The following is a 19,395-nucleotide window of genomic DNA, read 5'->3' as shown; positions in this document are numbered from 1 at the left end:
TTGTGAATTGTGTCTCCGCTCCGTGCCATAAGCTTTACCTCACCAGAGCATCTGCTTGGGCTTCATCCCGTTGCTAATGATCATTTTCTACTTTCCACTCACTAATTTTTAAGAAGCACCAGTGTGATATAGTGAAAATATGCCCTTAAAGAGGTGTTGCGAGACTTGATTTCTATGCCCATTTCTGCCAGTAGCTATCCAAGTAGCATTGAGGAAGTCCTTTGACCTCTCTGAGCTTCAGTTTCCTCATCTGCAAAATGGAGGAAGGGGGGAATGTACGAGGTCCCCTGGCTCTAAAATTCTGATTGTATTTACATATAAAGAAAGGACTTTATTTCTACTATTTTAATATAACTTTTGGTGAAACTGGACAATTTTGCATGACCTTTAGAAAATTCATTAGATATTCAGTTACCAAATTATGGGGACAATTCTTTAAAATTGAAGAAAACCAGGGCCAGCCTAGTGGCACAGCGGTTAAGTGTGCACGTTCCACTTTGGCGGCCTGGGGTTCACTGGTTTGGATCCCGGGTGTGGACATGGCACCGCTTGTCAAGCCATGCTGTGGCAGCCCTCCCTCATCTAAAGTAAAGGAAGATGGCCATGGATATTAGCTCAGGGCCAATCTTCCTCAGCAAAAAAAGAGGAGGATTGGTGGCAGATGTTAGCTCAGGACTGATCTTCCTCAAAAAGAAAAAAATTTAATTAATTAATTAAATAAAATTGAAAAACCTAAAACAATGTAAAGAAAAAAAACCCTCTGAGTTTCACAACTCACTAGCCTGATAGGATTCTCTAAGGGTGCAACACATAATTTAAATCTTTATTATTCACCTGTTAAAAATCTGGATTTCCTAGAAGTAATACTTGGTGTTTACTCTTGTGTGGTTTCATTTTGTTTTTTGGGAACATCTCAACTACCTGAAGTATCACTTTTATTTTCTAAAATGGAAATTAAAACACAATAACTTTGGAACTTGTGGTCTCTTTTCGTTCCTCATTCCTGTTGATCTCTTCACAGAATTTGACAACTGTCCTCTCCCTCCTTAACACATTCTTCTCATTGGGCTTCTGCGATGCCGTATTTCTGGGCTTTCTCTCCCTCTGTGACTACTCCTTCTTGACTTTTCACTTCATCCTCTTCTTCTGCTCCCCCTTACACATGAGTGTTTTCTCAGTTTCCATTCTAAGTCCTCTCATTTTAAGCTTTCCATCCAAGTCTCGTTAGTAATAGCTTTTACTACATGCACAACATTTTCAGTCATTTCTCTGTTTCAAACACCTTTAGTGACTCACTATTATTTCTATGATCAAGCTTAGTTTATTACCAAGGCACACGCGGTCCCAGCCTACCTTGTAGAAGCATTTCCATTTTTCTCTACATTTTATTCTCTAGGCTTACTTAACTAAGTGCCATTCTTGGAGACCTCAAGGACTTTCAAGTGTATCTTCCTTTTCCTATCTTATTTATTCATCTTGTCTTTCTCTTCCCCCCTCCATCCTTTTGTATCTTAGAATGTTCTATTCATTTTTAAAGGCCCAGCTCAAAGTCCCCTTTCTCTTTGTAGCCTTACTGAACCAATAGGAAAAATGAATTGCTCCATGCCCCCACCCTCACCACCTCCATTTATTCCTATAGGGCATGCCTTTCTATGGCAGGTATTGCGTTGTTTTAATTGTGTATCTGGTTAATTAATTAATATGTATTTTGTACAGAAGAAACAGAAAGCAACTTTATTCTATTTCATCACGATCCCTTCAAACTGACTTTGTCAAATAGTTCTTCCTTGACTCTGGATTAAATCTTGGGTGGATCTCATTATTTTTTCTCATCTTTTTCCTATGTGGGAAAGCTCACTGCTGTTTAATATTTTTTTTAAAAATCCTTTAATCTGTTACCCAATTTAAAGATTCTCTTTTCCTCTAGCTTGGGCCTGACTTAGCCTCAGAAACCTGGGGGATTTTGATCAGATTCTTCCTTTTCCATGCACCATCTCCTCCCCAACTCACTAGATGCTGTTTCAAGCCCAGCCAGAAGAAGCAAGGGAGGTGAGACTAGATGAAAAGAGTAAAATCTTAGATGCTTTTCTAGTTTTAATGTGATATTGTCCCTTTGAGTGTGGCAAGTGACAAGGAATGGATTCTTCCTCTTGTGGAAACTTTTTGTCAGTAAATTGGAAACCTTTTATATTAGTTAACTCTGGCTGCCATAACAAACTAGCACAGACTGGTTGGCAAACAACAAAAATTTATTTTTTCACAGTTCTGAAGGCTGGAAGTCCAAGACCAAGGTGCCAACAAGATTGGTTTCTGGTGCAAGCTCTCTTCCTGGCTTACAGACAGCCACCTTACTGCTGTGTCCTTATGTTGCAGAGAGAGAGCAAGAGAGCTTTCTGATGCTTCTTCCCAAAAGGACACTAATACCATTATGAGGGTCCCACCTTCATGACCTCATCTAAACCTAACTATTTCCCAAAGGCCCCATCTCCAAACACTATCACATTTGAGGTTAGAGCTTCAATAGATGAATTTTGGGGGGATACAATTCATTCCATAGCACCATTCTTGCTGTTAACCATTTACTAAGGATTTCCTGGTATGGGAAATGTCCCTTCCAGCTGAATGTTTGTGACAGCCCCTCAGCCCCCGGCTTTTAGCAGTCCATTCCACATAGACTGTTGAGGATAACTTGCCCCACCAGGCAGGTTGATATTCCTCAAAAAAAAAAAAAAAGTACCTCCAGCTGGTATAGAGAGAATTTATTATAAAGGGGAAAGAATGGAAGCAAGGACATCAAATATCAGGTTCCCTAGTATTCTGGGGGAGAGGATGTAAGTGATTTGGCTTAGGATGATAACAATGGAGAAGAAATACAGGATACGGATATAAAATATGGTTTGGCAGAAGAATTGAGAGGACGTGCTAAAGGACTGAATGCAGAGGATGAAGAGGCAAGAGGTTAATAATGACTTCTAATTTGGGGGTGAACAACGAGATGGATGGGGGTGGTGCCAACTAATACAGAAAATTTTGAACTAAGAGCAGGTTTGTTTGTTTTTGCTTCTGTTTCCTAATCTGTGTTGGAGGGCAGAAGGGACTACAGAGTTCTATTTAGGTTATATTAAATTTGAGATATTTGTTAATTCAAGCAGAGATATTAAAAGCCAAATCCACAAATATTTAAATGTGGAACTCAGTGGCCACGGCTAGAGGTAGAAATTTAGTTGCTATGGGCATATATATGGATTTATAGCCCGGTGCTTGAATGGAAAAGCTATCGAGAGACTGGAGAAGGAGAAGACCAGCCTCGGACCCAGCTCTGTGGCAATGGACACTGAGAGAAGGAGGAGCCAGCAAAGAGACCAAGAAGAATCAGAATATACCTTATTCAGGAATTTTGCAATGCTTTAAATATATGCATAATGAAACAGAATCCTGTTTTTCAACCATTTCTCACATCAGCACTAGTCAGAATCTAAAGCAGTAAGATCTAAGAGGAAATTCTCTAATTGTAACTCTATCAGTAATTATTTGAAAATATTTTAAAAGTTTGGAGAAATTACCAAATAGTGCTGGTATTACAGAATTGGACTCCTGTGTATGACTTCTCCACGATAGGCTATTATTCTGTGTAAGCCCTCAGATGCAGAGAGCACAGACCTTCACTCTCCAGTCGTGGGATTTGGGCAGGTTACTTAACTTCTCTGAACCTCAGTGTTTTTATCTGTGAGATGGAGATGATGACAACAGGAGGACCTATCTCACAAGACTAATCGAAGGGTTAAATTCTTTAATAGATGTAAATACTTAGAACAGTGCCCAGAACATAATAGCACTAAGATAAATGTCAACTATGAGCATCACATGTAGTTATTATCTTCTGGGAGCTTGAGCCCTCTACAGTGTGTCCAGATTCATGTAAAAATGAGTTTTCTAGATTCAAGCATGAAGTGAGAGTTAAGTTCATTATGTCCTGGAGAGAACTAGTTAAAAACCGGGTAGAAAACAGGTTTGTCTTACAATTCCTACACTTATCAGAATGATGGCTTTAGAAAAGTCATTTAAATTATGAGCCCCAGTTGTCCAATTTAAAGAGTGGAGAGACTCAAAGTTCTTAATGGTTTTTTCTGAGTGTTATGATTTTTAAGTTTTCTTTGCTTCTCATTTCACAAGAGTTTCTTTCTTTTGAGTCTACCCATGGATGGAATCCACTGCAAAATGTGTTAAAAATCTTCGATAATCTTAAACAAAATCTGTGCATAATTCTCCTCATACCCAGCTTTTAAGAAATTTGAGATCATAAGGAATAGTTACCTTTTTTTGTTATTTTTGTAGATTACAGATACCAAAGCTCCAGTATAACTGTTACTGTAAATCTGTCCAAATAGCATGCTGGGAAGCTAGATGCAGCTATTTAGGAAAATTTTTACTTCAGTTGAGTCTGAGGTAATTTATTTTGTCTATCACTCCTTCGTAAAGTGTCTTTTAAGAAAATATATAGTGACTTCAATACATTTAATTTAAAATTGATAATTTTCAAACTATTTATTTGAAATTGCCCATTCAGGGAGTAGTTTTTTGGATCACAAGTTTGAATGTAACTGTTGATTTGGTTGAAGACATATACAAAGTATAATTTAATATGCCAATATCAGATCAGAACATTGTAAAATATTACTACTTTTTCCCCCTTTTCAAATACTTCAAAGATAAACTTCACGTAGGAAAATAGTTTTTAAGGATTTGACAGTACCACTTGGTTATGGTCAGACATTTTAGCCACCCAGTCACCCAGCCTTCTGAAGAGCTTGCTTCTAACTACAGACGGCAACACTGTTTTCCTCCTTCTTATTAGCAATGGGATCTTTTACCCAGAGACTTCAGAACAAAAGGTAAGAAAGACAGTTAATTATAGCCCAGGCCTCACATGCAGAGTTAATGAATTTTAATGCACATCAATTAATAACTAATTGGGTTTTTGTCTGACTATAGATAGAGGTGTTGGGTGTTGAGAAGAAAAGAGGCCCTCTTTTAATTGAAATACAATAGTCATTCTGCTATAGCTTCGTGTCCCTTGTTCTCCTTGTCTTTAAGTCAAAATCAGAAATAAAAAACATCTAAAGCTTCTAAAGAGGTATAAATGACTTTTCACATAAGGTAATTACAAAACATTTTATAACTCTGTGTAGAGCAATGCTGTTTCAAAGCATTTTTACATGATGTGTAGGCAAGGTGGATGTTATATTTTTAATTTCTAAAAGAAATAAAGAGGAGAAAATAAATGAAGAAGAGAGGGAGAGAAGGTAGAAAAGCTCAGAAGGTTTCAAAGTCTTGGTTTCATTTCTTGGCTAGTGAAGTGAAAACAGATTCCAGACCTTGACTCCTAAGCCCAACTCCAGTTCCCTCTCACCTCAACATAAAACACCATCCAACTTCAGTATCTCATCAAAGAAGAGAAAAGACAAGACAATCAAGCTATGGTACAATCAGGCTATAGTACAATCAAGCTATAGTAATCATGTTTGTGTGGTATTAGCTTAAGGATGGACAAATATATTAGTGGAAAGAATACGGATTCCAGCAATAGGCACACATTTGGGTGGCCAACTGATTTTCAGCAAAGGTATCAACATAATTCAATAGGATAAGGAACAGACTTTTCAACCAATGGTGCTAGAAACAACTAACTATGTTAATATTTAGGCAGCAAAATTGAACCTTGACTCCTATATTGTACCACACATAAAAATTGATTTGAGAAGGATCACTGCCTTAAACATGAAACCTTAAGTCATGAAGATCCTACAAAAAATATGAGAGTTTTTTAATTTGTTTTTGTTATTGGAGTAGGCAATGATTTTTTTCTAAAAAAGGACACAAAAAAACAAGAAACATAAAAAATTGATAAATTGAACTCATGTATATGAAAAACTTCTCTTCATCAAAAGACACAATTGAAAAATAAAAAGACAAGTCACAGCCAGGGAGAAAATATTGGCAATGCATCTATATGACAAAGGACTTGTATACAAAATATGTAATGAGCTCTTACAAATCAATAATAAATAGGCAATCCAATTAAGCAATGTGTAAAAAACTTGGGTGTAAAGTTCTTTCAACTACACTACAAGTATACAAATGGCTGACAACCACATAAAAAGATGCTCCATATCATAAGTCATCAGAAAAATGAAACTGAAAGACACAACGAGATACCACTTCACCCCAACTAGAAAGGATGTACTAAAAACATTGACAAACTTTGTTTCATCTCAGAGCTATAGAAAGCAGTAAAGAATATTGATCTTACACTTACAATAAAAAAATTATCCAACTTGATATAAATGACTTTTTCTTGAATAAATCAGAAAACTTTAACTTCAGGGCAGAAATTTCATGGATAAAAAGGAACGAAGTATTTGCATACCTGGGTCAAATGTCACCAGATGCCATACAAATCAGTAAGAAGAGCCAGATAAAATTTTAATGAATTACTAAAGGTCAAATGTGTATTGATGGGAGAGTGTAAAGTCATTTGTGCCTGCATATATGGGGGGCTCTGCACCCTCTAACATATTTTTCTTCTATGAATCACGCCAGGTACTCACAGAGAAGATTGTTTAGAATCCTGAGGAAACTTCCCTGACAAGTAGGAGAACAGCAGCCACTGTCAATACGCCGTTCAAACCCATGTCCCCTAATTCCCCTTTAGGATTGTCTGCAGAAAGAAGAGACACAAAACTCTCACTTAGGGCACCGTTGGAAACCTGTTAAGTCTAGAGAAAAGAAACAGAGGAAAAATAAAGTTCTATGTCTGGGGAAGGGAGAGGAATATGTACTAAGCAAAGTGCTGTAGCTGGAGTAAGAGCTGGAGCACCTGCGAGGGCCACACCACTCTGAGACCCAAGTTCACCCTGCCCAAGAATGAGGCTCAATCAGAACATCAGAGAACAACCCCCACCCTCACCTCCCACCACCATCCAGCAAGCAGCTGGTAACTACAACAGTGGGATGCAGCTGGAGAGCTGTATTCTCTCTGGGGAGAAAATATTGAGAAAAAAGCTCCGGAAAACTCATCCACGCCCTATAACTAGAGGAATTTGAAGCTTGTGCAACAAACTGCAAACCCAGCCCAGATCCTGAATACAGATGGTCCCCGACTTACGATGGTTCAACTTATGATTTTTCAACTTTATGATGGTGTAAAAGCAATACACATTCAGTAGAAACTGTACTTCGCATTTTGAATTTTGATGTTTTCCTGAGCTAGCAATATGCGTTACGATGCTCTCTTGTAATGCTGGGCAGTGTCAGCGAGCCACAGCTCCCCGTCAGCCACACCATCACGAGAGGGGAAACAACTGATATGCTCGCAACCATTCTGTACCCACACAACAATTCTGTTTTCCACTTTCAGTACAGTATTCAATAAGTTACATGAGATATTCAACACTTTATTATAAAATAGGGTTTGCCTTAGGTGATTTTGCCCAACTGTAGGCTAATGTTAGTGTTCTGAGCATGTTTAAGGTAGCCTAGGCTAAGCTATGATTTTCAGTAGGTTAGGTATTAAGTGCATTTTTGACTTAGAATATTTTCAACTTATGATGGGTTTATCAGGTTGTAACCCCATTGTAAGTTGAGGAAGAGCTGTATATTAACACAACCCCCCACACCAAAAGCCTAGCATAAGAATAGGCATACACATATCCAAGTAAAAATTATTTATCTCATGATCTACTGTTCTGTACAATACGTCTAGCATTTAACAAAAAATCACAAAGTATATAAAAATGGGACAATATCAAACAGTCTAAAATATGAATAATTAGAATCCTAGAAGGAGAAGAGAGCAAATGGGGCCAAAGTATTGCTTGAAAAAATAATGGCTGAGAATTTTCCAAAATTAATGAAGAGACACCAAATCACAGATTTAAGAAGCTCAGAAAAGCGTGGATCTGGGAGGAGGGAGGGAACACCATGCATATCATATTCAAATTGCCAAAAACCAAAGACAAAGAGAAAATCTTGCAATCAGGAAAAAAATACACATTATCTGCAGAGAAATAATGATAAGAATCACAGTAGATTTTTTATCAGAAACCATGCAAGAAAGTATAGAATAGAGTGATATCTTTCAAGTAATGTAATAAAGAGAAAGGCTGTCGATTAGAATTCTATATCCAGTAAAATGTCATCCAAAAGATAAAGAGAAGTAAATATTTTCTCAAAGAAACAAAAATTGAGTGAATCTATTGCTAGCAGATTATCTTGAAAAGAAATGTTCAAGGAGGTTCTTCAGATAGAAAGAATATAAGAAATTTAGATTTACACAAGACATAAAGAGCACTGAAAAAAATTAAGGTAAATTAAATTTGTGTATTTATGAATTTTAACAGCTCTAAAAGTAACTGACTAGATCAAAAAATGATAACAATGTATTGTGTGTTTATAACATATGTAAAAGTTACAATATAGGGTAACAGTACAGCAAAGGATTAGGGGAAGGAATTGGGAATACACGGTTATAAGGCCCTTACTTATACTATTTGATGTAGTGTAATATTCGAACATAAACTCAGATATATATATACACACATACATATACATACACATATGCACATATATATTATAGAAATCCTAGGACAACTGTTAATTTTTAAAAAGTATGTTATATTAGTATAAAAGATAAAATAGAATCATAAAAAAGCCCAGATAAGCCCAGAAAAGGAAAAAAAATTAAAATAAAGAAAATTAAAAGTAAAGAATAAATAGAACTAATAAAAACAGCTCAGTAGATGGTAGAATTTAATCAAACTGTATCAATATCACCTTAAATTTGAATAGTGTAAACACACCAGTTAAAAGACAAAGATTGTCAGATTGGATGAAAAAGCATGACCAAGCTGTATGCTTTCTATAACAAACTCACTTTAAATACAAAGATATAAACAGGTCAAAATTAAAAGGATGGAGAAATGCATAATATAAATACTAACCATGAGAAAACTTGGGCACCTATACTAATTTTAGACAAAGTTGACTTCAAAACAAGAAATACTATCAAGGATTTAAAAAGAGAATGTTATTACAAAATAATAAAGAGGTCAGTTCCCCAGAAGACATAACAATACTAAATGTATATGTAACTAACAACAGAGCTTTGAAATACATGAGACAAAAAACTAATAGATGTAATAGGAGACATAGGCAAAACCACCTATAGTTGGCAGTTTAAACACTCTTCTCTCAGTAATTGTTAGAAAAAGTATGCAGAAAATCAGTAAGGATACAGATGACATGAGGAACACTATCAACTAACTTGATCTAATTGACATTTAGGTCCACCCAACAACATCAGAATATACATGATTTTCAGCCTTCATCAAGATAGACAATACTCTGTGCTATAAAACAAACTTTACCATACATGAAAGAACATAATTCACACAAAATATGTTCTAAGACTATAATGGAATTAAACTAGAAGTCAGTAACAGAAAGATATCTAGAAATTTCTCCAATATTTGAAAATTAAACACTATACTTCTGAAAACATTGATAACACAGAATGTTGGCAAGGGTTTGGAGCAAACGGATTCTGTTTTTATAATGATGGTGAGTATAAACTGACCAAACTTAGAGAACTGTTTGGCATTTTCTTTTACACATACTTTCCCTGTGACCTGACATTTCAACTCCCAGTATTTACCCAAAGGAAATTAAAACATGTGTCCACACAAAACTTGTAAAAGTATTTTTATTGCAACTTTATTAATAATAATTCCAAACTGAAAACAATCCAAACGTATACCAAAAGGAGGGAAGATCAATAAGTTGCTGTATATCATACAATACTACTAAGTAATAAAAAAGAAAGATTTACTGATACATGCAACAAGATAGGTAAATCTCTCAAAAAAACCTATCATATGGGCAGGCCCGTGCCCAAGTGGTAAAGTTCCAGCCCTCTGCTTCCACAGTCCGGGTTTCGCTGGTTCGGATCCTGGGCACGGACATGGCACCGCTCTTCAGGCCATGCTGAGGCGGCGTCCCACATGCCACAACTAGAAGGACCCACAACTAAAACATACAACCATGTACTGGGGGGATTTGGGGAGAAAAAGCAGAAAAAAACAAGAGAAGATTGGCAACAGTTGTTAGCTCAGGTGCCAATCTTTAAAAAGAAAAAAAAACCTATCATAAATAAATACACACTGGATAGTTCCATTTATTTGAAGTTCAAGAACATACCCAACTATTAGTGATGGAAATCAGAACAGCGTTTCCCTACGGATAGTGGAGACTGATTGCAAGTGGATGGGGAAACTTTCTGGGGTATAGTAGTGTTCTTGGACTAGGATATTAGTTATACATTTGTGTGAATTTGTCAAAACTCATTAAAGCATATGCTTAATATCTGTGAATTTAACCATATGTAAATTTTACCTAAAATAATAAAAGAACGTTAAAATTTCTTTAGAGGCTATTACAGTATTAGTCAAAATTTTTAAATGGGACAATAAACTCAATATGTACAAAACACTTTAAAAAAAACTAAAATTAATCACCAACTTATTTTACACTTAAATAAAATTTCCAAAGCAATGGAATCTAGTTTAAAGTTTCTTAATACTCAAGTATTTAGATGCTTAATACTCAACCATTTAAAATCTTAATGAAGATATGGTAAAATTTTAGATTTTAGAATGTTTAAGCAATGAACAAAAATATAATTTAGCATGATGGATATTTCAATTATCCATCTTCTTCATTAAATGCTATAACCACCACCCTTTACCATAATTAATCAACATTTACAAGTGTAAATGAAGATACACAAAAGTACAGCTCACACAAATTTGCTTTTCAATTTCCATTAATTTTTCAGGAATATTCTTGAAGGAAGATATATATAAATATCTTCAGGATCTAGTAAAAATTGAATTTTTTTAATGACTTATTCTCATAGGAGATTTTGTTCCTTCATAGGATTGTTTTTTAATGGGGCACTTTGTAGCAGATGCTATTGTCATTTTAGAATTTCTTTTTACTTTTGATTGTTCATTGGATCACAAGAAATCAGATAACTTTCTTTTTGTAGTATCTGATAGGGCACTGTCTCATGTATTAAGAACGAACAACTTCCCAAAGTGTGGTATGTCTTTACTTCTTGGCTAGCTTCCCATGTGGAAAAATAAGTGTTCATAATTATCCAAAGAAGAGTGTTTGCCTATTACTCCTTAAGCATATAATTATCTCTTATATTTTGGGAAGCATTTTATGTGTAGGCCTACAGCATACTGTATGTTTTCTTTAAAAGGCAAAGTAGCTAAAAATGAATGTGTGGAAAATGTGACAGTCATACCACACTAGCTGTATTTGTTACTCTGCCGCTATATGATTTAAAAGCCACTAATGCAAAAGGAAAGTGCATGGTACTTGCTGTGTGTTTCTAATTGGCCCAATTTGCTAATACAGTCCTTGACGCCAGAATTCTCTTGTTCACGTATCCAATTTAATATAATTAAATGGCAGGCATTTTTTCCTTGCAATTTTGGAACATCGGAACAAATAGAAAGAAAGGCTATGCCCATGAATACTAATTAATAGCAGTTCCTGCTAAATATAAATTGCCTTCCTCAAAGGCAACTATGATAAAGACATTAAAATGAATGCATGAAAATCTATTTTATAGTATAGAATTGTATCAAGATTTTCTCTGGTTCTCTCCTTCAGCCCTCGAGTATACAGCAGCTTGAGCTTTGGAAATGTGACTAAACCAAACCTTTTCTCCTCCCTCATCAAATTCTACTCACAAGAATCAATACCCATGCTGACTTTTAATGATTGGGAAGCTGCTCAAGAAAGCAAGTGAAATCTGAGCTCTGAGGCCGAGACACACACCCCCCCCCTCCATATATGATGCTATCTTTTCCCATCTTTTGCTTCTCATTCAACTGCTTCACTCCACACCCTTGATCACAAGGGTTCTTCCCCAATGACAAGACTCCCCAGTGCAACCCTACATTGACTCGTTCATCCATTCATCCCATCACCAAAGATTTATTGAGCATCTCCTAGATGTCAAAGACCATGTTAGGTACTAGGAATATAATACTAATATATTCCATGCCTGCGGGAAGTTTACTGTCTAGTGGAGAGAAGAAACCAACTATAACAACACAGAATGAAAGGTGCCGTATAGGGGTGCTAGGAGACAGCTTAGGGATGCTTAGAGAAACCTTCATTCAGAGATGAAATTTGCAATGAGGCTTAAAGAATGAGTAGGAGTTACTTAAACGTAGCAGGGAGGAGAGCATCTCGGGCAGAGAACTGCAACTGGGAAAGGGTGCTGTTCGCCCCACTGTATACAACGTTCTTATGGAATAAGTTTGTAAACGGATGTAAAAATTAATAGTCATGGGAAGTAATAATAGTCCCTCCTCCTCCCGAAACATCTAGGAAATTTCTATCCACGTACTTGCCTAAGTCCTTCTATCAACTGTGTCTTGAGAACTGGCTTTTTTCTAGCAGAATTGCTTACCATATTATTTGCATAGTGAAACTCTACCTTTTCTTGTCAGAAAATTTGGTATGTTTTCTTTTGTCATATAACCAGAAATACACTCTTATTTAACTTGGCAATCTGGAAGCCCAGAGCTATATTTAAATCTAAATCATAGTGCCTTCTCATATGTTCCTGTTATAATTTTTTTTGTCAACCACATTTGGTTGAAGAATATGTCTTTTGACCTCTCTAACTTTATTTATAACCATCCTGCTACTCCGTGTGTCGCCTCAGACCACTTTCTACAAGTATATATGCATTATAAACATTTATTTCCATACTAAATTCTTGTAAGATATTTTCATATGGGCCCTGATACAATATTAATGAGATTTTAAATTACTTAAATATACTCAAAATCTTCTCTCCTAATCATTCATCGCTCATTTTCAAAAATCACAAAGATGGTGTGTGGGCAAAAGGTAACTTCATAAGACACTTAAAGTCATTAGTTTCTACTTATCAAAAAAACCGGCAATATTTGAACGGATAGTCTTTATTTATAAATCAGCATTACTGCATTTATTATGAAATTTGCATAACAAAAGGTTAAAAAAATATGGTTTACTATAATGCACTCGGAATTACTCTGTTTCTACAACTGAATTTGTTTCCATCCACATATTTATATTATTATTGTATATCATGAATGGGTTGTCTATAAATGTCAAGCTATATTCCATAACACATTTCAGTTCCAAAATAAAAGTAGAAATATTCAAAATGAATTTAAAAATGTGTCCCAGTTCTGATCATTCTTTTTTTCCCCACTTTTTATCATTCAAAAGGTAACTTTAAATATTTTAAAACCACAAGTTAAAGGAGCATCCTTAAAATGAAGAATCAGTCTGCGCCACGTCTTCTTGAGAATAAAATGTCCTAGGAGATGGTAATGGAACAAAATGCTCAGTGGAAGATAGCAATTATAGGACAAAGTACACTCATCAGAGTGTTTGCTGCCACGAATAAATTAAAGGTCCAAATGGCATACATAATCCAAAATTAGAGTAAAGCCTTTTTAAAATCACAGTCTAAGAGAAGGAAGAATGATACCTATCTTGAAAGGATAGATATGGTATTTTGTTGTAAACACTGAGAAAAAGTACAGCTGGAATTGTGTTAAAGCAGCAGCATGGGACTTCAAGCCCTTCTGTATTTTTTTCACTTCTCGTCACAGACTCACCAGTAATCATTGGCCTTCCTCTTTCTTTTTCTTCTTTCATTTTTCCATCCTTCCTCTTTTTCTTTCTACTTTCCTTCCCTCATTCTTGCCTTCTTTCCTTCTTCCTGCCTTCGTTCTACGTATATTAAACTTACAAATGCATAAATATGCAAGAATAATTCAATTGTCGATGTGATTATGACTTCAGATTTTGTACTGATTCTCACTCTGTGTTCGTTCTATTTTCCCCTCATTAGATAAGGGTTAGACCCTTTCAGGTTTCATAATTTTCTAACCAAGTCCATATCTAAGACAGGCAGACACAAATCAATGCTACTTAATACCAGAAATAAATAGAGGCTTAAGACTTTCAAAAAACAAAATTTAAACAGTGTACTTTTTCCCTTATTGACTTTATTCTCATTAATCCTACAAAAATAACTTCCAATATTTTATTTTATCCAATCTTCATTAGCAATGAAGAAACATTTACTTTTATTCCATAGTATCTGCCTTATTAACATATTTTCTCACGAAGTTTTAAAGTTTCAGTTGGAAACAGATTTATTTTGTATTGTTGACATGTAATTTTCATTATCCTGATATCATAAAAAAAATTGGAAAATATGTTCTGTTGAAATGGCTGCCTATGGTCTTTCTGGTGGCTGAAGAGAAAATTTATATGTAGACTTTCTTTCCCATGCAATCTCTAAAATATATTTATCAGCAATTTTACTGATCAACAGCCAAAGGTTTATAAACCCACATGCTATTAATTTTTTAAGCATCAGAGGACAGAACAGCAATAATATGAAAAAGAAAGAACTCATTAGTTTTTAATAGAGCTTTGTACAGCACAGATTTTGCCATCCAACTATTTATCCAGGGCTTCTCCCCATGCTCTTCAAAACTGCTGCACAATAAATAATAAAAGATTAAAACCTTAAACCTGGAAAACTTAGAAAAAAATATTAGAAAATTTTATTCGAGATTATAAAAATCCTCAAATGATTTACTTTAAGAGACACCTTCATTGCTTCCATGTGCAAGGACTAATGATGGCCCAGGGCTCCGGATTGGAGAGAGGGCTGCTCGGGAAACACAGTGAGAGGTAGGTGATAAAGCAGGCCCTCCACATGACTCCCTGACTGTCATCCGCATAGCTTTTTACCATTTGTTACCAGAAAATGATAGTCCATATACATATTTATATATCTGGACTGTTACAACCCTGATTTTCTTTTTCCAGGACAAATCCTTTTGTTCTAAGCAACTCAGTTTCTAGGCAGGGTGACTGCAATGAATTTTCCTGTCTTGATTGTAGACAAAATAAAAGATTCTAATTAAAGGACCAGCTCTTAGGACATTGACATCTGCAGAGACAAGATTTCACAATCACTTTGGCTCTGTCTATACACTCCCTGGTGTTCTATACAGGACTCCTTTAATTAGGATGTCATGTCTTTAGTAATTTGACACTCATTTCTTACCTCTCCTTCTAATGGTAATGTATCTTTGATTGTTGCTCAGATGATTACTGAAACGAAGTTGAATGTGCCTTTTCTGATGAATCACGTCTGAAGGTATACTTGCCACAGTTGCAACCAGGAGACAAAGACGAGGGCTGAGTTTCAATTTGGTCACTTTTATCCACTGAAATAGAAAAAAGCAAGTAAGCTAAAATGATTCTATTACAGTCTGGAAAATCTATGAAACCAGCAGGCTGCATATGTTCTTTATAAAGCCAGGTTGTTCACTAAATAATTCATAAATTTCCATTTGATTTTTACGAACAAGTATAAGGAAATGAGAAGATCGAGGCAGTGAGAGGGAACATCATGTTTCTCCCAGGACTTGGCACAGCTCCTCACTCATCATGGGAATACAGGATTTAACGTTATGTCTAAAGGCCTTGAATTGTCTAGAAACTATTAACGAACATGGCGTCCCCACAAGAGCTGAAAGTATTGTTTGCAGGACCTTTGGGGCAGTGGCAGGTGGGGTGTAAGTAGTACTCTAGGTTCAGACACCTCTGCCTTCAGGATCCTCATCTCTACCTCTTACTAGCCCTGTGATCTTAATCTCTCTGAGCCTCAGTTTCCTCTTTCGTAAATGGGGTAATTACAAGATTTAGCTCATAAAACTGTGATAAAAATAAAAAAGCAAAGCATTTAATATAATCCCTGGCATTGGGTGAGCACCTAATAATTCTTCAGACTATCACGGGTTATTAACCTTGTAAAATGTATTTTGCTGTCACCAAAAGGTTAACTGTATGTCCATCATGGCAAAGATACCAAAGCATTTAATACTGAAGGGAAGAAAAACGAACGTAAATAGATTTTTAGGCTCTTTCTAAAGATAGCAGCAACAGAAAGTTGAGGAAAAGAAAAAACAAAAATTTTTCTATCAACAGCTATTAGAGAGAAAAGAGAAAAGCAAGGGAGGGAAAGAAGTGGGAGTTAGGGAGGGAAGAAATCAGCATTTGTCAACAGCATTTATTTTCAAGGTAATGTTTTTCCAAAGTAGAAAAAGTTTGTACATCTTTCCATTCAATATTTTGAGAGGGATTTTGGGGTTAGAAGGTTAGTTTCATGTAAAAGTGTTGATTCTTTTCAATAACAAAGTTATTGACAGATATTCAAACTCTTAAAATAATATTTGGTTTACTCCTTGTGGGGAATTCATTAAGCTATTTTGACAAAAATAGTGGAAGAAAGTTAAATTCTAATTTCTGATGCTATTCAAATCGTCTATTATCTCTTGTCCGCCACTCATTGCTTTTCCAACCATAGATCTGGCTAACGAGGCCAGCAATGTACTCCAGAGATTTGACTGCTTCTTCAGAGAGCATCTGAAACCCCCCTCTTCCCTGCGATTTGTACTGTATTTCAGGGAACTCTATCACTGTCTTTTTTACCTTTATCTTTGGAGAGCTGCACAATGTATTGCCTGCTTTGGAGAATTTTTCCCTAACTCCCAAATCTGTTCTTGAGGCAATATGCTGCCATGTGTTTTTGCTCTGTTTTATTTGTTTTACCTTTGCAAACACTGACTCTCTTTCTTCCCAAGATTCAGCGTTCAGCATTGATCAGTGTTGATTTCTGGCACTTGCCATCTTTTAGTCCAAGTATTTAAGTGATCCAGCTTCTGCGTCTGACTACACAGCTCTTTATTATTTACTGTTCTTCTGATTTTATTATCCTCTGCGATATCAGCCATTACTGCTATGGAGTTTTTCCTCTGGGCCACAGTTTAAAGTCAATCCAACGTGTGACACAAATCTCTCCTGGGTTGAGTCTTCTCTGATAATTTTTGCATGTTTTTAAAAGACAAGCTTGAGTATTTTATGTTGAGTATTTATGTTATTTCTGAAGATGAAGATTAACCTCTTTAGAAGATAGTTATCCCTGAATTTTAATTCTAATTTTAAATGTAGCCCTCTCCAGAATCTTATATAACCAATCAGTAGAATCTTTCTGCCTTCTCAATCTGTAAAACAGGATTAATAACATTTGTGTCTTTCACTTGTGCAAATGCAGATGTCTTAGAAGGTATAAACCTTCTTTCACTATTTTTTAAAATCATTTTCTCGCTGACATTAGTAGCTCTAATCAACTGGGGATTTTAATTGAAAGGTCTAGAAATTTTGGAGAAGGAAAAATTTTAGGAAAGGGCAAATTTGATAGAGTATTAAATTCTCTAGTCACAGATTAAGAGGAGAAACTAAAAGAAAATTGTGGAGAATAGAGGTGGTAGAATTTTGACTACTTAATTTTTGACAGAGTTTTTAACTGACATTATTGCACAGTAACATTCCATATAGATTTTGATTTTTTTATGTATTTTACAACTGAACTGCTTGATTTAGTTCTTATTCATTAGTAAAAGCTCTTTGTGGATAGGAATAACCCATTATCAAGTGTGTTGGAAACATTCTTAATTATATTATTTGTCATTTGATTCTGTTGTTGATATATTCTCTAAAGACTGAAAATATTTTCTATAATCAAGCCTCTGAGTCTTTACCAATATATCTTCTGTGTTATCTTGGATAAAATGTTCTTCCCTACTCCATATTTAGGCGTTGATAAATAGAGATAAGATAGATAGATTAGTTAGATAGATGATTGATAGATAGGTAGATGAGGAGAGAGAGGTAGAGAGAGAGTTCTGGTTGTGGCAGATAGAGATATGAGTGGGGTACGAGTAGTGATAAGGCTAGGGATGGGGTTAGAAATAGAGATAGGATAGAGAGAGGTAGAGGTGTGAAGTCCTTAAGGACTTTATTTTCGCATGTAGTTTTAGCTAGGAGGTTAACTATGGCCAGAAGCATCCATTGATTTACCTATTCTTATGCCACTGTCTTACTGTTCTGTTTTCAGCTTTATAATAAGTTTTATTAGCTGATAGGGGAAGTTCTTCCCTAATATTCTTCTTTTTCAAAAGTTCTTGACGATGCTTACACTCTCGTTGTTCCATATATATGCTTTAATTATTTTGATCAGTTAAAACAAGATACCTTGGAATTCGAATCACAATTTTATTAAATATATATATATATATGGATTGTTTTACATCCTTATAATATTTTTTTCAAATAGAAACGGTATATGTCTTTCTGAATTTTAAACATTCTTAGTTTCAAATTCCACCTCTTACTTGTTATTTAATATTAAGCCTGTTACTTTTCTTCTCTAAATATTAATTTTCTCAACTAAATTTGGTCTAAAAATAGCTTCTTACAGAATTATTAAGAACTCTTAGAAGAAAACACTTGAAGCAGTTTTATAAAAAGGCAAATTTGATGCCTAGGACAGCAGACCTCTACCTTTCATTCAATCTTAGCCCCCTTTCCAGTGAAAGAAGGGAATGAATATAGAAAGGACATAATTTTAGACATTTATGATCCACTTTCTACCCTAATAATAATTTTCATTAATGCCCTATTAATATGGTATTCACAAATTGTACTACTTGGATCAACCTTTAAAATACATCACTGTAGGGGCTGGCCTGGTGGCACAGTGGTTAAGTTCCCACATTCCGCTTTGGTGGCCCAGGATTTGCTGGTTTGGATCCCGGGTGCAGACCTAAGCACTGCTTGTGAAGCCATGCTGTGGAAGGTATCCCACATAAAATAGAGGAAGATGGGCATAGATGTTAGCTCAGGGGCAGTCTTCCTCAGCAAAAAGAGGAGGATTGGCAGCAGATGTTAGCTCAGGACTAATCTTCCTCAATAAAAAATATAAATAAAAAAATACATCACAGTATTTTTATAGTCCTTCTTACAAAGAACCTCTTAACCTCTGTAGAAAATGAATTAGTGCATGGAGTGATGGTGACATTGCTGAACCATTTTCACCTCAGGAGAGACTGAAATCTATATGCAACATAACTGGAAGGAACAGGGCTTCCAAGTTCTTAAAACAAAACAAACAAATAACAACAGCAACAAAATCTTCTTCTTTGGACTTTAATGTGATAGGCTGGGTCATGTCTTCATTCCAGGGTCTGGATTTCCTATTACCTCTTATGCAAGGTTATTTACTCCCTCCACCTCTGTTTAGGGGGAGCTTGTGGTAGTTTTGTGGTCCTCACTTTCTCCTTGGGGTCTGACCAGAGTAACTTACACATTTCAAGAATCCAGCCTACGCCAGCG

General features: G+C 35.6%; 1 protein-coding gene across 10 annotated transcripts in view; it reads right to left on the bottom strand.

Annotated features, from left to right (window-relative positions):
* Window positions 1-19,395, bottom strand: part of LOC139044846 (uncharacterized) — a 140,729-nt gene that overhangs the window by 81,561 nt on the left and 39,773 nt on the right. For 4 of the 10 annotated variants that reach the window (XM_070505568.1, XM_070505569.1, XM_070505567.1 and 1 more), the window contains exon 4: window positions 15,224-15,386. In XM_070505568.1, the coding sequence (XP_070361669.1) occupies window positions 15,224-15,386 (163 nt within the window). Of the gene's footprint in view, window positions 1-6,537; window positions 6,719-13,054; window positions 13,451-14,135; window positions 15,107-15,223; window positions 15,387-19,395 lie in introns of those variants that run through there. The other 6 variants (XM_070505570.1, XM_070505564.1, XM_070505572.1 and 3 more) reach the window with 5 other exon arrangements.

This window comes from Equus asinus, chromosome 3 (assembly GCF_041296235.1).
Source record: "Equus asinus isolate D_3611 breed Donkey chromosome 3, EquAss-T2T_v2, whole genome shotgun sequence".
In the NCBI taxonomy this organism is placed as follows: Eukaryota; Metazoa; Chordata; class Mammalia; order Perissodactyla; family Equidae; genus Equus; species Equus asinus.
Note: the sequence above shows the minus strand (reverse complement) of the source record. Positions and strands in the feature narration are given on the sequence as shown.